At 41.8% G+C, this 15,883-nt stretch overlaps 1 protein-coding gene across 4 annotated transcripts; it reads left to right on the top strand.

Moving 5' to 3' along the window:
* The first annotated feature begins 9,888 nt into the window (after positions 1 to 9,888).
* CRP (C-reactive protein) lies at positions 9,889 to 12,192 on the top strand. 4 transcript variants are annotated; one of them, XM_063628172.1, is made up of 4 exons: positions 9,889 to 10,053; positions 10,332 to 10,467; positions 10,867 to 10,967; positions 11,908 to 12,192. In XM_063628172.1, exons 1-3 carry the CDS (start codon positions 9,993 to 9,995, stop codon positions 10,943 to 10,945), a joined length of 276 nt encoding a protein of 91 aa, XP_063484242.1. In that variant the 5' UTR covers positions 9,889 to 9,992; the 3' UTR covers positions 10,946 to 10,967; positions 11,908 to 12,192. The 4 variants fall into 4 exon arrangements, with proteins under 4 accessions (XP_063484242.1, XP_063484241.1, XP_063484240.1 ...); XM_063628171.1 differs by having other exon boundaries at positions 10,332 to 10,463; positions 10,830 to 12,192; XM_063628170.1 differs by having other exon boundaries at positions 10,332 to 10,967; positions 11,683 to 12,192.
* Positions 12,193 to 15,883: the final 3,691 nt, after the last annotated feature.

Below are 15,883 nucleotides of genomic sequence, written 5' to 3'. Positions count from 1 at the left end.
ATGAAACATATACATTAATTTGGGAGCATTAACACTATTATGTTGTTGGGTCACTCAATGGATGTGGTCTAGGTCTCCATTTATTCATTTTTATGTCCTTCAGTAATATAATACAATATTTTATAAAAGTGTTGCACATTTCTGTAAGACCTACGTCAAGGTGCTCCATGAGTTTTATTGATAACATGACTGAGATCTCTTATATGTTTTATTTTCTAGTTGGTTTCTGCTATAAGAAATGAGTATCTTAGTGCATTTTATGATTACCTTATAACCAACACAAATGGTGAACTACTATTGATTCTAATGGTTTATGTGTAGATTTTCTAGGATTTTTAATACAGACCATGATATGTGTAAATTATTGTACACTTATTTTCTGATCATCAGACCACTTTTTTTTTTCTCATATTGCTGCATTGGATTGGACAATGCAGTTGATTGATAGTAGGCATCTTGCCATACACTTAACTCTAAAGGGAAGTTTCTAAAATTTCATTTTAAGTATGATATTTGCTGTAGGTTTTTCATAGAAATTCTTTTTACTTTTAATTTAGTAAGAATGGAGAAACAATAAATTTAAAACATTTGACATCTATTGGAATGGTCTTATGATGCTGCTATTTAAGTCTGTCAAAGAAATACAAATTACATTGGTAGGTTTTTCTCACCTGAAACTATCCCTGCATTTCTGAGGAAAACCCTTAAGCTGTAAGTGCTAATTATTTTACCTTTTCCAAGATGACCCTCTGTAGCTGGCTACACAGAAAAGGTTCTGGACTACTGTAAATCACAATGGAAACTGTTGCGGGAAGTCAGGGAACCTGAATGGAGGGACCGGCTGAAGCCATGGCAAAGGAACACAAATTGTGAAGATTTCATGGACATTTATTAGTTCCCCAAATTAATACTTTTATAATTTCTTATGCCTGTCTTTACTGCAATCTCTGAACATAAATTGTGAAGATTTCATGGACACTTATCACTTCCCCAATCAATACTCTTGTGATTTCCTATGCCTGTCTTTACTTTAATCTCTTAATCCCATCATCTTTGTAAGCCAAGGATGAATGTCACCTCAGGACCCTGTGATGATTGTGTTAACTGCACAAATTGTTTAAACAATATGAAATCTGGGCATCTTGAAAAAAGAACAGGATAACAGTGATGTTCAGGGAACAAAGGAGACAACCATTAGGTCTGGCTGCCTGACAGCTGGGTGGAACAGAGTCATATTTCTCTTCTTTCAAAAGCAAATAGGAGAAATATCGCTGAATTCTTTTTCTCAGCAAGGAACATTCCTGAGAAAGAGAATGCGTTCCCAAGGGAAGGTCCCTAAAATGGCCACTTTGGGAAAGCCTGTCTTTTACGGTTGTAAATAAGGGATGAAATAAGCCTCAGCCTCCTGTAGTGCTCTCAGGCTTATTAGCACGAGGAAATTCCCGCCTAATAAATTTTGGTCAGACCAGTTGTCTGCTCTCAAACCCTGTCTCCTGATAAGATGTTATCAATGACAATGAATGCCTGAAACTTCATTAGCAATTTTAATTTCACCCCGGTCCTGTGATCTCGCCCTGCCTCCATTTGCCTTGTGATATTTTATTACCTTGTGAAGCATGTGATCTCTGTGACCCAAACCCTATTCGTACACTCTCTCCCCTTTTGAAAATCACTAAAACGTGCTGGTTTTGTGGCTTGGGGGGCATCACAGAACCTGCTGACATGTGATGTCTCCCCCAGACACCCAGCTTTAAAATTTCTCTCTTTTGTACTCTTTCCCTTTATTTCTCAGACCGGCTGACACTTAGGGAAAATAGAAAAGGACCCATGTTGAATATTGGGGGCTGGTTTCCCCTGATAGGAAGCGACTCAGGCAACAAATCTTTGTCAATCACAAGGGTTAGACACTTAGCCCTCAGTCATGTCAGGGAATGGCTGTTGACTCTTGCTATGAATGTTTTTGCACTTCATCCTTTCTAAGCTTGCCGAGCCATTTAGCTACAACTGCAAGGTGTGGATCTCAGCCCCCAGCCACACCAGGGAAGGGCAGATGCCCCCTCAAACATGAATGCTAGGTTGTCACACCGTATTGCTATGGTTTCATGGACTATGGTCACACCAGGGAAGAAGCCAGTACTTCTCTAATCTTGCAGCCTCATTGCTCAAGGATAGGGGTCCGTCTCCTAGAGTCTGATGTTCTCTGCTACCAGATCCCTGAGCATGGCCCTAGAATGTGATGGTTTATGAGGGCCTCTCACAGCTCTGACTGTGAGTGTCCCCAGTAACTGCTGCTCCAGTGGACATGAGAGTGTTGCCTGGACATTTTCTCTTGTTTGCTTAACAACTCTACTTAGTTATAACATTTTAAATTTTTTACACATAGATTTGACTTGCTTATACTTTATGTAGGATTTTTGCATCTATGTTTATAAATGAGAGTGGCTTCTCATTTTCTTTTTTTTGTTCCATTTTTGTTTGGGTTTTGTGTTAACTTGTTACTGGATTCTTAAAATAAGTCAGGTAGCTTTATCTTCTTTGCTCATTTTTAATTCTCTATCTTTTTCTGGATACTTTTCTAACACCTGTTGATTCTCCTTCCTTTCTAGGATACATATACATGCTATCTGGAGATTTTTCCAATTTTTTGCCTTATCTTATTTATCAAAGTCCTTGCCATTGTTTAGACATGGATCTTTTTAATACACCCTGCTTGGTACTCTGTGGCTCTTTTGATCTGATCACTTACTTTTGTTAACTACTGTAAGATGTTTTTGTATTATTTCTTTGATTATTTTCCTACCTCCAATCTCAATGTTTTCTTTCTCTGAAATCCTTTTTTTGAGTATCATAGTTTTGATTCCCAAGATTTTTGTCTTATTTATTTTTTGTCTATATTTTGTATACTCTGAATATATTGATTATACTTCTCAACAAAAATCTTCTCTATTGGCTCTTATATTCTGTTTCCTATTTGTGTATTTGTTGAGTGAACTGCCCCCTTTTCATGGTATTAATTCTCTCAGCATATCTATGGATGCCATTCCTGTTTTCTGTAGCCCATCTCTAGGGATTATGAGGAATGAGCCAGAACTGCTGGCAGGGTGTACCACTAATTTGTCTTTTGGATGTAGAAGCATAGGGTTTCCTCCTGGGTGTCTTCAGACTCCTTGGGCAAGATCCCACGTGTCAGGCCAAAGGACTCCGATTGCTTCAGACTAAGAGCAAATGTCTCTGCTGCTTAATGCTTGGCCAAGAGGCATGGTAGCAGTGACCCCTTAATCAATCTCTCCAATACTTTGTGCCACTTGTTTCCATTGTCCCTTTCTTTCAAGCATTCCCCAGAAACACTTCAAATTTTTATAGTGGACCTTCCTCTGCATATGTTCTGGGATATGATTTCTTCTATTAATATAATTCATCTGCTTTCTGACTTCCAGAGATTCTTCTATTTATTTCTGTTGAATGAAACTTTTTTTCTGGCACTACATTAATTTATATTAAAAATGCTTTCTTTATTATTCATAGGAATTGAAGTGGGAAGATGATATCAGTGTTAGTGCTCAGTCCACCATTGATGAAATTTGTCTTCCATTCTTTTTCTGCCATTCCTTCAGTTATTCCTTCGTCTATTCACCCCACAGCACTACTGAGCACCAACACTGTGCCAGGCTTTGCAATAGGCTGGCTTTCAAGAAAGAAATGCTATTATCCATAAATAAAAGAGTCTGAATTTCCTCTCATTTAATCTAATAGAGATGATGATGCTGTATTTGCATCAATCTATGAGTACAGTCATTCTTGACCTTAGATTATCTTTCTTAGTTGCCTAGCCAAGGTTAGAGTTGTAATGTTTGACCACCAAATAAGTAAAACCAACTGGTCTATGTACCAATAATCAAACCTTCTTGGCTTCATTCCCATAGTGTTTGACATAGGAGTACTAGCTACATAACTTTGAACACTGCTCTTTATAGCTCCATATTTGATCAGTTTTTGATTCCTATTAATTTTCTTACTGACATACCTTTTACATCCCTCCTCTTCTCTGCATTCTTACTTCTTCTGTGCTAGTTTTGAGTCCCATTGTCTTTTTTGTTTGTTTCTTTGAGACAGATTCTCTCTCTGTCACCTAGGCTGGAGTGCATTGGCATAATCTCAGCTCACTGCAACCTCTGCCTCCCAGGTTCAAGTGTTAAATCACATTATCTTTAACATAATTTGTCTAGTTAACTAGCTTAATGCCTGATCCCTAGAAAATGTTCCTAAGATACGTCTTGGTTTAATTAATGAACTAAGACCCACAAAGTGGTCTCCCAATTCATAATCTCTCTCACACCAATATATTATTCATATTGCTGCCAATAAAAATTCTAAAACACAGATCTGACTCTACTCTTTCCTTGTTCAGGAAACCTTCAAAGTCTCTCACTTGCTTAATGTGAAAGACCGTAGGCCCAAATTTTCTATAGATTATTTTAGTAATAAGTTTATAGAAATATTGGCAACAGAGACAAACAGCAATACTTTACAAGTACAAATGTAACTATTTTGCTGATAAAGCAGAACAGCAATTCTAATAGTGATTAGGAAGTAGTAAATACCAAGTAGAAGGTACACTAATAAATTAACTAGGATAGAGTGTGAATAAAAGAATGACTTGGTACAATCTGTGGATTAGGGGTATCTTAGAATTTTGTCTTGCAAATTAATACAATTTTGGACTGAAAAGATACTAATTTACTAACATGGACAATCATGGTTATAGAGATTCAAATAAGCTTTTCAGAGTTTGTGTACAAAACAATAGAAGATGAAATTTGGTGGTAACCATTGCTCATATTATTCTCTTAGTTTTGAACCTCCCACTTCAATTTTTGTGACTCAGTTTAAATGCTTCCCCTTGCATAACACCTGTGCTTCTCTGGAAGGATTCTGGTGGCAAGGATACCAGTGTATGTATTACTTCAGGGTAAGTGATGATTGGTTTGGACACACAATGTCCTGGATTGAGGGTGTTGTTAGGAAAGCATTTCTATTTGTCAAAAGCTAGTCAAATGTAAGTATCATAATACCTGCTGAAATGTGTACAGTAAGTAAAAAGGGAGTTTATTGGCCAGTGAATCTCAGAAGACGTGAGGTGAAGCTGGCATCAGGTGAGACAGGATTCAGAGACTCAAACAGTGTTGTTGAGGCACGGTCTATCTCAGCTCTACTTGTGAGTCAAGGATGGTTTATTAGTTGGTTTTCACACTGCTGTAAAGAACTACCTGAGTATGGGTAATTTATAAACAAAAGAAATTTTTAATGAACTTACATTTCCACATGTTTGGGGAGGACTCAGGAAACTTACAATCATGGTGGAAGGTGAAGGGGAAGCAGGCATTTTCTTCACAAGGCAGCAGGAGAGAGAGAGTGTGAGTGGGGGACTGCCAAGCACTTTTATTTAAATCATCAGACCTTGTGAGAACTCATTCATTATCATGAGAACAGCATGGGCAAAACTACCTCCACGATCCAATCTTCTCCCACCATGTCCCTCCCTCAACTCATGGGGATTACAATTTGAGATGACATTTGGGTGGGAACACAGAACCAAACCATATCATTCCACCTCTGGCCTCTCCAAAATATCATGTTTTTTCACATTTCAAAACCAATTATGCCTTCCCAACAGGCACCCAAACTTAACTCATTTCAGCATTAACTCAAAAGTCCAAGTCTAAAGTTCCATCTGAAACAAGGCAAGTCACTTCTGCCTATTAGCCTAGTAAAATAAAAAACAAGTTAGTTACTTCCAAGATACAGTGGGGGTATAGGCATTGGGTAAATTGTCCTGTTTGAAATGGGAGAAATTGGCCAAAACAAAGGGGCCACAGGCCCCATGTAAATCCAAAATCTGGCAGGGCACTCATGAAATCTTAAAGCTCCAAAATAATCTCCTTTGATTCTTTATCTCACATCCAGGGCATGCTGATGCAAGCGGTAGGTTTCCATGGCCTTGGGCAGCTCCATACTTGTGGCTCTGCAGGGTACAGCCCCTGTGGCTGCTTTCACAGGTTGGCATTGAACACTTGGAAGCTTTTCTAAGCACAAGGTGCAAACTGTCAGTGGTTCTACAATTCTGGGGTCTGGAGGACAGTGGCCCTCTTCTCACAGATCCACTAGGCAGTGCCCCAATGGGGACTCTGTGTGGGGACTCCAACCCCACATTTCCCTGCTGCACTGTCCTAGTAGAGGTTTTCTGTGAGGGCTCCATGCCTGCAGAAGTCTTCTGCCTGAACATCCAGGTGTTTCCATATATCTTCTGAAATCTAGACAGAAGCTCCCAAAGCTCAACTCTTGTCTTTTGTGCATCTACACCCTCAGCACCACTTGGAAGCCACCAAGGCTTGGGGCTTGCACCCTCTGAAGCAATGGCCTGAGCTATATACATTGCCCGCTTTTAGCCATGACTGGAGCTGGAGCAGCTGGCACACAAGGTGCTATGTTCCTAGGCTGCACAGAGCAGAGGGTCCCTGGGCCTGGCCCATGATACCATTTTTTCCTCCTAGACTTTTGGACCTCTGATGGGAGGGGCTGCCATGAAGATCTCTGAAATGACCTGAAGACATTTTCCTCATTGTTTTGGCTATCAACATTCGTCTCCTCATTACTTATGCAAATTTCTGCAGCCAGCTTGAATTTTTCCCCAGAAAATGGGTTTTTCTTTTCTACCACATGGTCAGGCTGCACATTTTCCAGACTTTTATGCTCCCTTTCCCTTTTAAACATAAGTTCCAATTTCAGATCACCTCTTTGTGAACACATACGATTGTATGTTTTCAGAAAAAGCCAGGTCACTTCTTGAATGCTTTGGTGCTTAGAAATTTCTTAAGCACCAAAGCATTCAAGAAATCATGTCTCTTAAGTTAAAAGTTCCGCAGATCTCTAGGGCATGGGCAAAATGCCAGCAGTGTCTTTGCTAAAGCATAGCAAGAGTGACCTTTACTCCCATCCCAATAAGCTCCTCATCTCCATCTAAGGACACCTCTGCATGAACTTCATTTTCTATATCACTATCAGCATTTTGGTCAAAACCATTCAACAAAACTCAGGAAGTTCCAAGCTTTTCCACATATTCCTGTCTTCTTATGAGCCCTCCAAACTCTTCCAGCGTCTGCCCATAGTCAGTTCCAAAGTTGCTTCCACATTTTTAGGAATCTTTATAGCAGTATCCCACTATCCTGTTACCAATTTTCTGTGTTAGTTTGTTTTTACACTGCTGTAAAGAGCTACCTGAAACCGGGTAATTTATAAACAAAAGAGGTTGAATTTACAGTTCTGCATGGCTCGGGAGGCCTCAGGAAACTTACAATTATGGCAGAAGGCCAAGGGGAAGCAGGTACCTTCTTCAAAAGGTGGCAGGAGAGACAGAGGGTGGGGAGGAACTGCCAAACACTTTTAAACCATCAGCTCTTGTGAGAACCCACTCACTAAAATGAGAACAGCATGGAGGAAACTGCTCCTATGATCCACCCACCTCCCACCAGGTCCCTCCTTTGACATGTGGGGATTGCAATTCAAGATGAGATTTGAGTGAGGACACAGAGCCAAACCATATCAGATAGAGAGTGGTGGGACAGAGGACCACTTCTTTTAGGCATAAAGCCTTGAAATTATTTCACTTTTAAACTAGGAGCAAGAATTCAGGAGGAAGTTGGCTGGGCATGATGGCTCATGCCTGTAATCCCAGCACTTTGGGAGGCTGAGGTGGGCAAATCACGAGGTCAGGAGATTGAGACCATTCTGGCTAACAGGGTGAAACCCTGTCTCTACTAAAAATATAAAAAATTAGCTGGGTGTGGTGGCATGTGCCTATAATCCCAGCTACTCAGGAGGCTGAGGCAGGAGAATCATTTGAACCCAGGAGGCAGAGGTTGCAGTGAGCTGAGATTATGTCACTGCACTCCAGTCTGGGAGACAGAGCAAGACTCCATCTCACAAAAAAAAAGAAAAGAAGAAAAGAAAAGAAAGGAAAAGAAAGGAAAGAATTCAGGAGGAAGTTATAAACTGTGTTGAATGTTGCCAAGAAGCTGGGTAAAATAAGAACAGAAAATTCATTATTAGATTTAATGAGAGAGGTGTTTGTTTATGTTGGCTTCGCTAGAGTGGTGAAGGCCAATGCCTGATTTCCATGGATTGAGGAGGGAACAGGAGACGGGAAAATAGAGGTTGTCAACACACGTAAACTTTTCCTTCCTTCCTCCCTCTCTCCCTCCCATCCTTCCTTTTTTCTCTTTTCTTTCTTCTTTCTCTAAAAGATTAAATATATTATAATATGGTTTTGTGGAAATGATCAAGGAAAGATGAATAAATTAATAATACAGAAAATAGAGAGGATACCTATAGGAGCGAAATTCCTTGCAAGGTCGACAGGGTCTGGGATCCACTGAAGAATTGCAAGGGTTGGCCTTAGATGTAACACAGGGAGAGCTCATCCCTTTTAATAGAGGAAGACAGAAAGGCTGGTACATTGGGTTGTAGGAGGATGTATAAGGATATCAGTTAGGTGTTAAGAACAGAAAGACTGAGTTAAAAGTGATTTAACAAAAGAGGAGGATATTTCTCCTTTAAGTAAATGTTCAGGTAGGCAGTCTAGAGCTGATGCAGTGGCTCCATACTCAATTATCCAGGCTCCATCTAGCTTGTTGCCATGCCAACCTCAACATGCAGCTTATACTTGCTGGCCTGAAAGTGAACTATTCCATCTCCTGCTATCATGACTGAATACTAGCCAAAGGGAAAAAGGGGGAAGTGGGAGGGGAAAGCACATACATTTCTTAAAAGAGCACAACCTAGAAATTGTCCGTACTCTGTCCATATCTCATTGGCCTTAACTTAATCACATCATCACTGCAAGCTACAGTGGGGGCTTGGAAATTTGGTGTTTGAGGGGATGACCAAGCGCCCAACTGAAAATGTTATTCTTCTCTTATGAGAAGTAGAGAATGGATGTTAAGGAATGACTAGAAGCCTCTGCTACAAAGGATATGGTGGTTCTTTTCTGATTGCTTCTAACTTCTCAATGAAAGGTGAGTTCATCAGCTGAGTGAAAGAATGAATGAGATTTTGGGGACTTGAGGAGCAAGGAGAAGGAGTATAGTAGTCATTTTGAAGAGTGAGTTAAGTAGGGAACAGTAGTAAGATTGACAGACAGTGTGGAGGGATTACTTGAATCTTGTGAATAGAGGAAAGAGTAGAATCAGATTATCCCGACTCCTGCCTGAAGCTTTACATATTCAGAGAAAAATGTTGGAAGAAACTTTGGTATAATCCTATGTCTGTGATCCGGCACACATTTCACTGGACTTTTACTGTCAGGGCCGTCATTTAGTGCCAAGATGTCTAGAGAGCTCTTAATAAGTATACTCAATTGGCTGAGAAAATTGAGGCTCAGGGAAGAGCAGGTTTGTTTTCCTCATTTCCCAGTCTGTAAATAAGCAAATTCTGAAAGGGGTTAGTGATAATGTCCATCTCCAGAAACTGTCAGCTTTCCTTCATCAAACTCTATGACTTGGGCTGAAGTAGGTGTTGGAGAGGCAGCTACCATGAGCACCCAGATGGCCACTCATTTAATATGTTACCATTTCCCATTATTTGCACAGGATAGATAGCCAAAGTGGAGCCCTGGGAGATTTCTTCATTTTTCCTGTCATAGAGAATTCGTAATTCAGTCGTGGTATTTGTAATAAATAACCCACATTGATTTCTGTTCTGGAATAATTTTGCTTCCCCTCTTCCCAAAATTCTGACACTTTCCCCAACAACCAATGTTGGAAAATTATTTACATAGTGGCGCAAGCTCCCTGACTGCTTTGGATATAAATCCAGGCAGGAGTGGGTAGCTCTAAGTCAAGAGATCTGGGACTTCTAGTCCCTGAACTTTCAGCCGAATACATCTTTTCCAAAGGAGTGAATTCAGGTCCTTGTATCACTGGCAGCAGGGTGTGACCATGGAGAAGCTGTTGTGTTTCTTGGTCTTGACCAGCCTCTCTCATGCTTTTGGCCAGACAGGTAAGGGCCACCCCAGGCTATGGGAGAGATTTGATCTGAGGTATGGGGGTGGGGTCTAAGACTGTATGAACAGTCTCAAAAAAAAAAAAGACTGTATGAACAGAACAGTGGAGCATCCTTCATGGTGTGTGTGTATGTGTGTGTGTGTGTGTGTGTGTTGTGTGTAACTGGAGAAGGGGTCAGTCTGTTTCTCAATCTTGAATTCTATACGTAAGTGAGGGGATAGATCTTCGTGATCTGAGAAAACTCTCACATTTGCTTGTTTTTCTGGCTCGCAGACATGTGGAGGAAGGCTTTTGTGTTTCCCAAAGGGTCAGATACTTCCTACGTATCCCTCAAAGCGGAGTTAACGAAGCCTCTCAAAGCCTTCACCGTGTGCCTCCACATCTACACGGAACTGTCCTCCACCCGTGGGTATAGTATTTTCTCTTATGCTACCAAGAGGCAAGATAATGAGATTCTCATATTTTGGTCTAAGGATATAGGATACAGTTTTACAGTGGGTGGGTCTGAAATATTATTTGAGGTTCGTGAAGTCACAGCAGCTCCAGTACACATTTGTACAAGCTGGGAGTCCGCCTCAGGGATCGTGGAGTTCTGGGTAGATGGGAAGCCCAGGGTGAGGAAGAGTCTGAAGAAGGGATACACTGTGGGGGCAGAAGCAAGCATCATCTTGGGGCAGGAGCAAGATTCCTTCGGTGGGAACTTTGAAGAAAGCCAGTCCCTGGTGGGAGACATTGGAAATGTGAACATGTGGGACTTTGTGCTGTCACCAGATCAGATTAACACCATCTATCTTGGCGGGCCCTTCAGTCCTAATGTCCTGAACTGGCAGGCACTGAAGTATGAAGTGCAAGGCGAAGTGTTCATCAAACCCCAGCTGTGGCCCTGAGGCCCAGCTGTGGGTCTTGAAGGTACCTCCTGGTTTTTTACACTGCACGGGCCCCACGTCTCTGTCTCTGGTACCTCCCGGTTTTTTACACTGCATGGTTCCCACGCCTCTGTCTCTGGGCCTTTGTTCCCCTATATGCATTGCGGGCCTGCTCCCCCCTCCTTAGCACCTGAGAATGGAGGTAAAGTGTCTGGTCTGGGAGCTTGTTAACTATGCTGGGAAACTGTCCAAAAGAATCAGAATTTGAGGTGTTTTGTTTTCAATTTTATGTCCTTTTAAGTTGGGGAGATCTTGGAGATAATTTCTTACCTCACATAGATGAGAAAACTAACACCCAGAAAGGAGAAATGATGTTATAAAAAACTCACAAGGAAAGAGCTGAGAAGGAAGCGCTGGTCTTCTATTTAATTCCCCACCCATGACTCCCAGAAAGCAGGAGGGCATTGCCCACATTCACAGGGCTCTTCAATCTCAGAATCAGGACAATGGCCAGGTCTCTGGTTAGGGTCCAGAGTGCTCATCATCATGCCATAGAACTGCTGGGCCCAGGTCTCCTGAAATGGGAAGCCCAGCAATACCACACAGTCCCTCCACTTTCTCAAAGCACACTGGAAAGGCCATTAGAATTACCACAGCAGAGCAGATCTGCCTTTTTTCCAGAGCAAAATGAAGCACTAGGTATAAATATGTTGTCACTGCCAAGAACTTTAATGACAATGGTTTTTGTTTGCTCGCAGTGCTTTCTTAATTTTATGCTCTTCTGGGAAACTCCTCCCCTTTTCCACACGAACCTTGTGGGGCTGTGAATTCTTTCTTCATCCCCGCATTCCCAATATACCCAGGCCACAAGAGTGGACGTGAACCACAAGGTGTCCTGTCAAAGGAGCCCATCTTCCATCTCCCCAGCTCCCTATCTGGAGGATAGTTGGATAGTTATGTGTTCCTAGCAGGACCAACTACAGTCTTCCCAAGGATTGAGTTATGGACTTTGTGAGAGAGACATCTTCTTGCTGCTGGATTTCCAAGCTGAGAGGACGTGAACCGAACCTGGGACCACCAGTAGCCATCTTGTTTGCCACATGGAGAGAGACTGTGAGGACAGAAGCCAAACTGGAAGTGGAGGAGCCAAGAGATTGACAAACAACAGAGCCTTGACCATGTGGAGTCTCTGAATCAGCCTTGTCTGGAACCAGATCTCCACCTGGACTGCCCAGGTCCATAAGCCAATAAAGTCCCTGTTTACTTGAGTGAGTCCAAGCTGTTTTCTGATGGTTGCTTTAGAAGTTGTGACTAACTTCTCTAATGACCTTTGAAACCAAGTCCCTATAAGTTTACACTGCCCATTACACAACATATGCGTGGCACTTTAACCTGTCCGAGAGTCCCCGGAAGGGATTCCCTCTGACAAGCACAGTCCCCTTTTGAGATAGCTGGCCATTCATGTAGGGCCAGTTGTGGGGGTTTTAGTACTCTCATTCTATCATTATTCCAATTTGAGGAGCAAAAACTAAAGATCATTGAGATCCATGGATCCACTGCCAGGTTCAGTGACTGGAATGCACTTGCCCCAGCTGGTTCAGGTTCTTTGCAGAAACAGACCCCTCAAAGATGACAGCCGCTGGCTTCCTCCAGAAGTGTCCTTCAACATGGTCTTTCAGTACTAAGTGACCAGTAGAAGTTACTCCATAAAGACTACAGCCAGGAATGAATTATGGGGCTTCCTGCATATCAAATGGTTACCTAGGGAAGTCATATGGTAAACTAGTTAAGCAGAGAGGTTCTGGAATCAGACTGCCTAGGTCCAAATCTTGGCTTTACAACTTACTAGCTATGTGACCTTAGGTGATATAACCTCTTTATGCCTCAGTTTTCTTACCTACAAAGCAGGAGAAATAATAGTAATTAGCTCAAAGGTTGCTATAAGAATCAAAGAAAATCATGCAAGCAAAGCACTTACTACAGTGCCTGGCACATAGTAAGCTCTTAAAACAGTTTTCTGCTATTATTCTTATTAAGCCATTTTGTATTATATCCATAAACGTAGATTCATAAAATACATAAAAATACAACTTGGTAGAATTTGTCTCGGTTGGCAGCAGTTGAAGCTTCTCATTTGCTAAGAATTAAGTTTAGAATGTTAGAAGGATGAACAGCAAGTCTTTGAAGCCATTATTTATGAATATTGACTTCTCTAATTGACTTTTGATAACCATTTGTAAGCATAGAAGCTAAGGATACATTCTCAGACAAAAATGAGAGTGCAAATATTCTCTGTTGTCCAATTAGGGCAGATCCATCCATCCTCACATTCAGCTAAGCAGAAGAGAGGATTGACATTCTTTTCTAGTTAAATAATCCAGATACGTCTTAATTATAGAAGGCCATCCCAACTCCCCAGGGATGTAGGTTGAGCTAATATTTTCTTCAGAATTCAATTGCTTGCATCTTACTATACATAGTCTAGTAGACAGCCTCTGGCCTTAATAATTTGAGCCAGGAAAATTTTAACAGCTGGTATTTGCATTCAGAGAACATTAAAAAATCTTAACAAAGCATTCATAGGATGTTTAAATTTAAGCAATTTAGCCTACTGGTGGGTACGTCAATGTAAACTCGTTGGAAAATGTATTTCCAGGTAACTGGTGAATTGTCATACCATATAGAGCTATTCTATGTAATCCAATTAAATGTTAGATGACATCTGCCAAAGAAGATGATTCTGATTTGGGCATGTTGGTTCTAAGCAATGCTTTTTTTTTTTTTGCAGTAAGTGGAGAGTAAGATCAAGCATCCACCGTGGCCACTTCTAGCTGATGCTAATAAAACCATGTTGTCAGGACTGGTTTCCTGTTAGAGTAGGGACCATGGATCCAATTTTTCCAGAAGTAGAATCAGGCCTCAAGGAATGAGTTAAAAAGACATAGGGACAAATGGTCTATAAAACCTATAATATAAAGGAGGTGAAAGCGGGGTGGTGGCCCAGTGCCTGAAGAGATACTGTAGTGCATTTACAGGCTAAATAAGAGAAAGTAGACCAATAGTATGAATCAGAGATGATGGAGGCTGCTACTTGATAGAACACTTTCTTTTTGGAACTGAAAATAGCCATGTTGGTATAAGGGTTAGGGCCAGGCCTGACCCTAATGTAAGTGCATTAGCATGGGATGCGATATGGTGATGTGCAGATCAGAAACCTAAAATCTCCCTGTGTCAGAAAAAAAAGTTAGCTCACTGGCCAGGCAACAAGCCTTGCACACTTTCCAAAAAGAGGTGGTCATGGAGAGAGCATTGTTAAGAATGGGCTGCATGTAAGGCCAGGTGAGTGGATGAGAAGCCACCTCTGTGATGAGACCTGGTCTATCCAGGCCCTGGAGGAGAGACTACAGGCTGCCTCAAAAATGAGGCTGGGATCTGATGGAAATGGATTTGGAGTCCCAGCTGACAAAGTAAGTAGAATGTTAAATCTGTGATATTCTCCCCATGCTTTCACTATCCTCAAGTTTGATGTGCCCCAGGGAAGCAAAGATTGACAAAGGAAGCAAATGACTCTTGATGATTAAGCACCACCACCACCGAGATCAAATTTCCAAAGTATAGATTTCTGATCACTAGAATCCCAGGGAAAAGAGAAGCACTGCTTTGATTTCTAGGTAGTTTTATCCTAGGACGACTGCCCACTAGTCTCAGATGGGTTGTCTTACTTGCCTGGATTCCTTCTCTTCAGCTCCCTGTCTCTATTTCATTTATGCATCTTTTCATTTCCCCTGTACTAGAACGTAGGTTAAGCGGGCTTGTTAGCCTTTTCCTTCTGAAAATGCAGACTCTTAGCTCAAATTTCCTGGATAGCCTGGCCCAGTGATCACTTATAGTCTGCTGATTACAGGCATCATTTTCCTCTGGGGTGTTTGAGTACAGATTCATTGACCTCAGTCCCCCTAGAGTAGATTCTCTGGGGTTAGTGCTCAGGAATATGCAAGATCACAAGCCCTTTTGTACCACGTGCTTTTAGAGCTATCACTGTAGTGTTTTCCTGACAGCTCAGATTTCTTATCTCAGGGACATGCCTGGCTCCCACTAAGCTTGCAGGCAGGTGGTCACCTTTTTTTTTTTTTTTTTCAGACGGAGTCTCGCTGTGCTGTTTCGCGCAGGCCAGGCTGCAGTGGCGCTATCTCAGCTCACTGCAAGCTCCGCTTCCCGGGTTCAGGCCATTCTCCTGCCTCAGCCTCCCGAGTAGTTGGGACTACAGACGCCCGCCACCGAGCCCGGCTAATTTTTTTTTGTATTTTTAGTAGAGATGGGGTTTCACCATGTTAGCCAGGATGGTCTCGATTTCCTCACCTCGTGATCCACCCGCCTCGGCCTCCCAAAGTGCTGGGATTACAGGCGTAAGCCTCCAGGCCCGGCCAGGTGGTCAACTTTAAAGAAGCATCTAGTGCATCTGTACCCAGGTCTTCCCCTTAGCCTACTTCTGGTGCATTCTTTCAGGCCTCATTCAGTGTGGACCCGTCTGTCCTATGCCCTTCATACACACAGGTAAGTGATCTCCCAACGTCTCATCACTGCCCCCAGGAAGATAATTGCTTAATCACAGAGGGAAGATCACACACAGTCTTAAAACAAAACAAAAACAAAAACAAAAACAAAAACTTCTTACACTTACTGAGCTCTTACCATGTGCCAGGTACTGTTGTAAGTCTTTTACATATATTTGCTTGTTTAATGACAATCCTATGAGTTATGTAATATTTTATAGTCCTTATTTTACAGATGAGAAAACTGAGGTTTGGAGAGGTTAATTAACTTGCTCAGAGCTAGGATTTGAACCTAGGCAGTCTGGCTACTCAGCTCTATTCTTCTAACCACTGTATTCTACTGCCACATGCAACAGAAGCTTACACCCTACACTTATACCCCTAGTGCAAGACGGAGGGTGTGGGG

The sequence above is a fragment of the Symphalangus syndactylus genome, chromosome 12, assembly GCF_028878055.3.
Source record: "Symphalangus syndactylus isolate Jambi chromosome 12, NHGRI_mSymSyn1-v2.1_pri, whole genome shotgun sequence".
NCBI lineage: Eukaryota > Metazoa > Chordata > Mammalia > Primates > Hylobatidae > Symphalangus > Symphalangus syndactylus.
The sequence above is the reverse complement of the archived record's forward strand: the minus strand, read 5'-3'. Positions and strand labels throughout refer to the sequence as shown.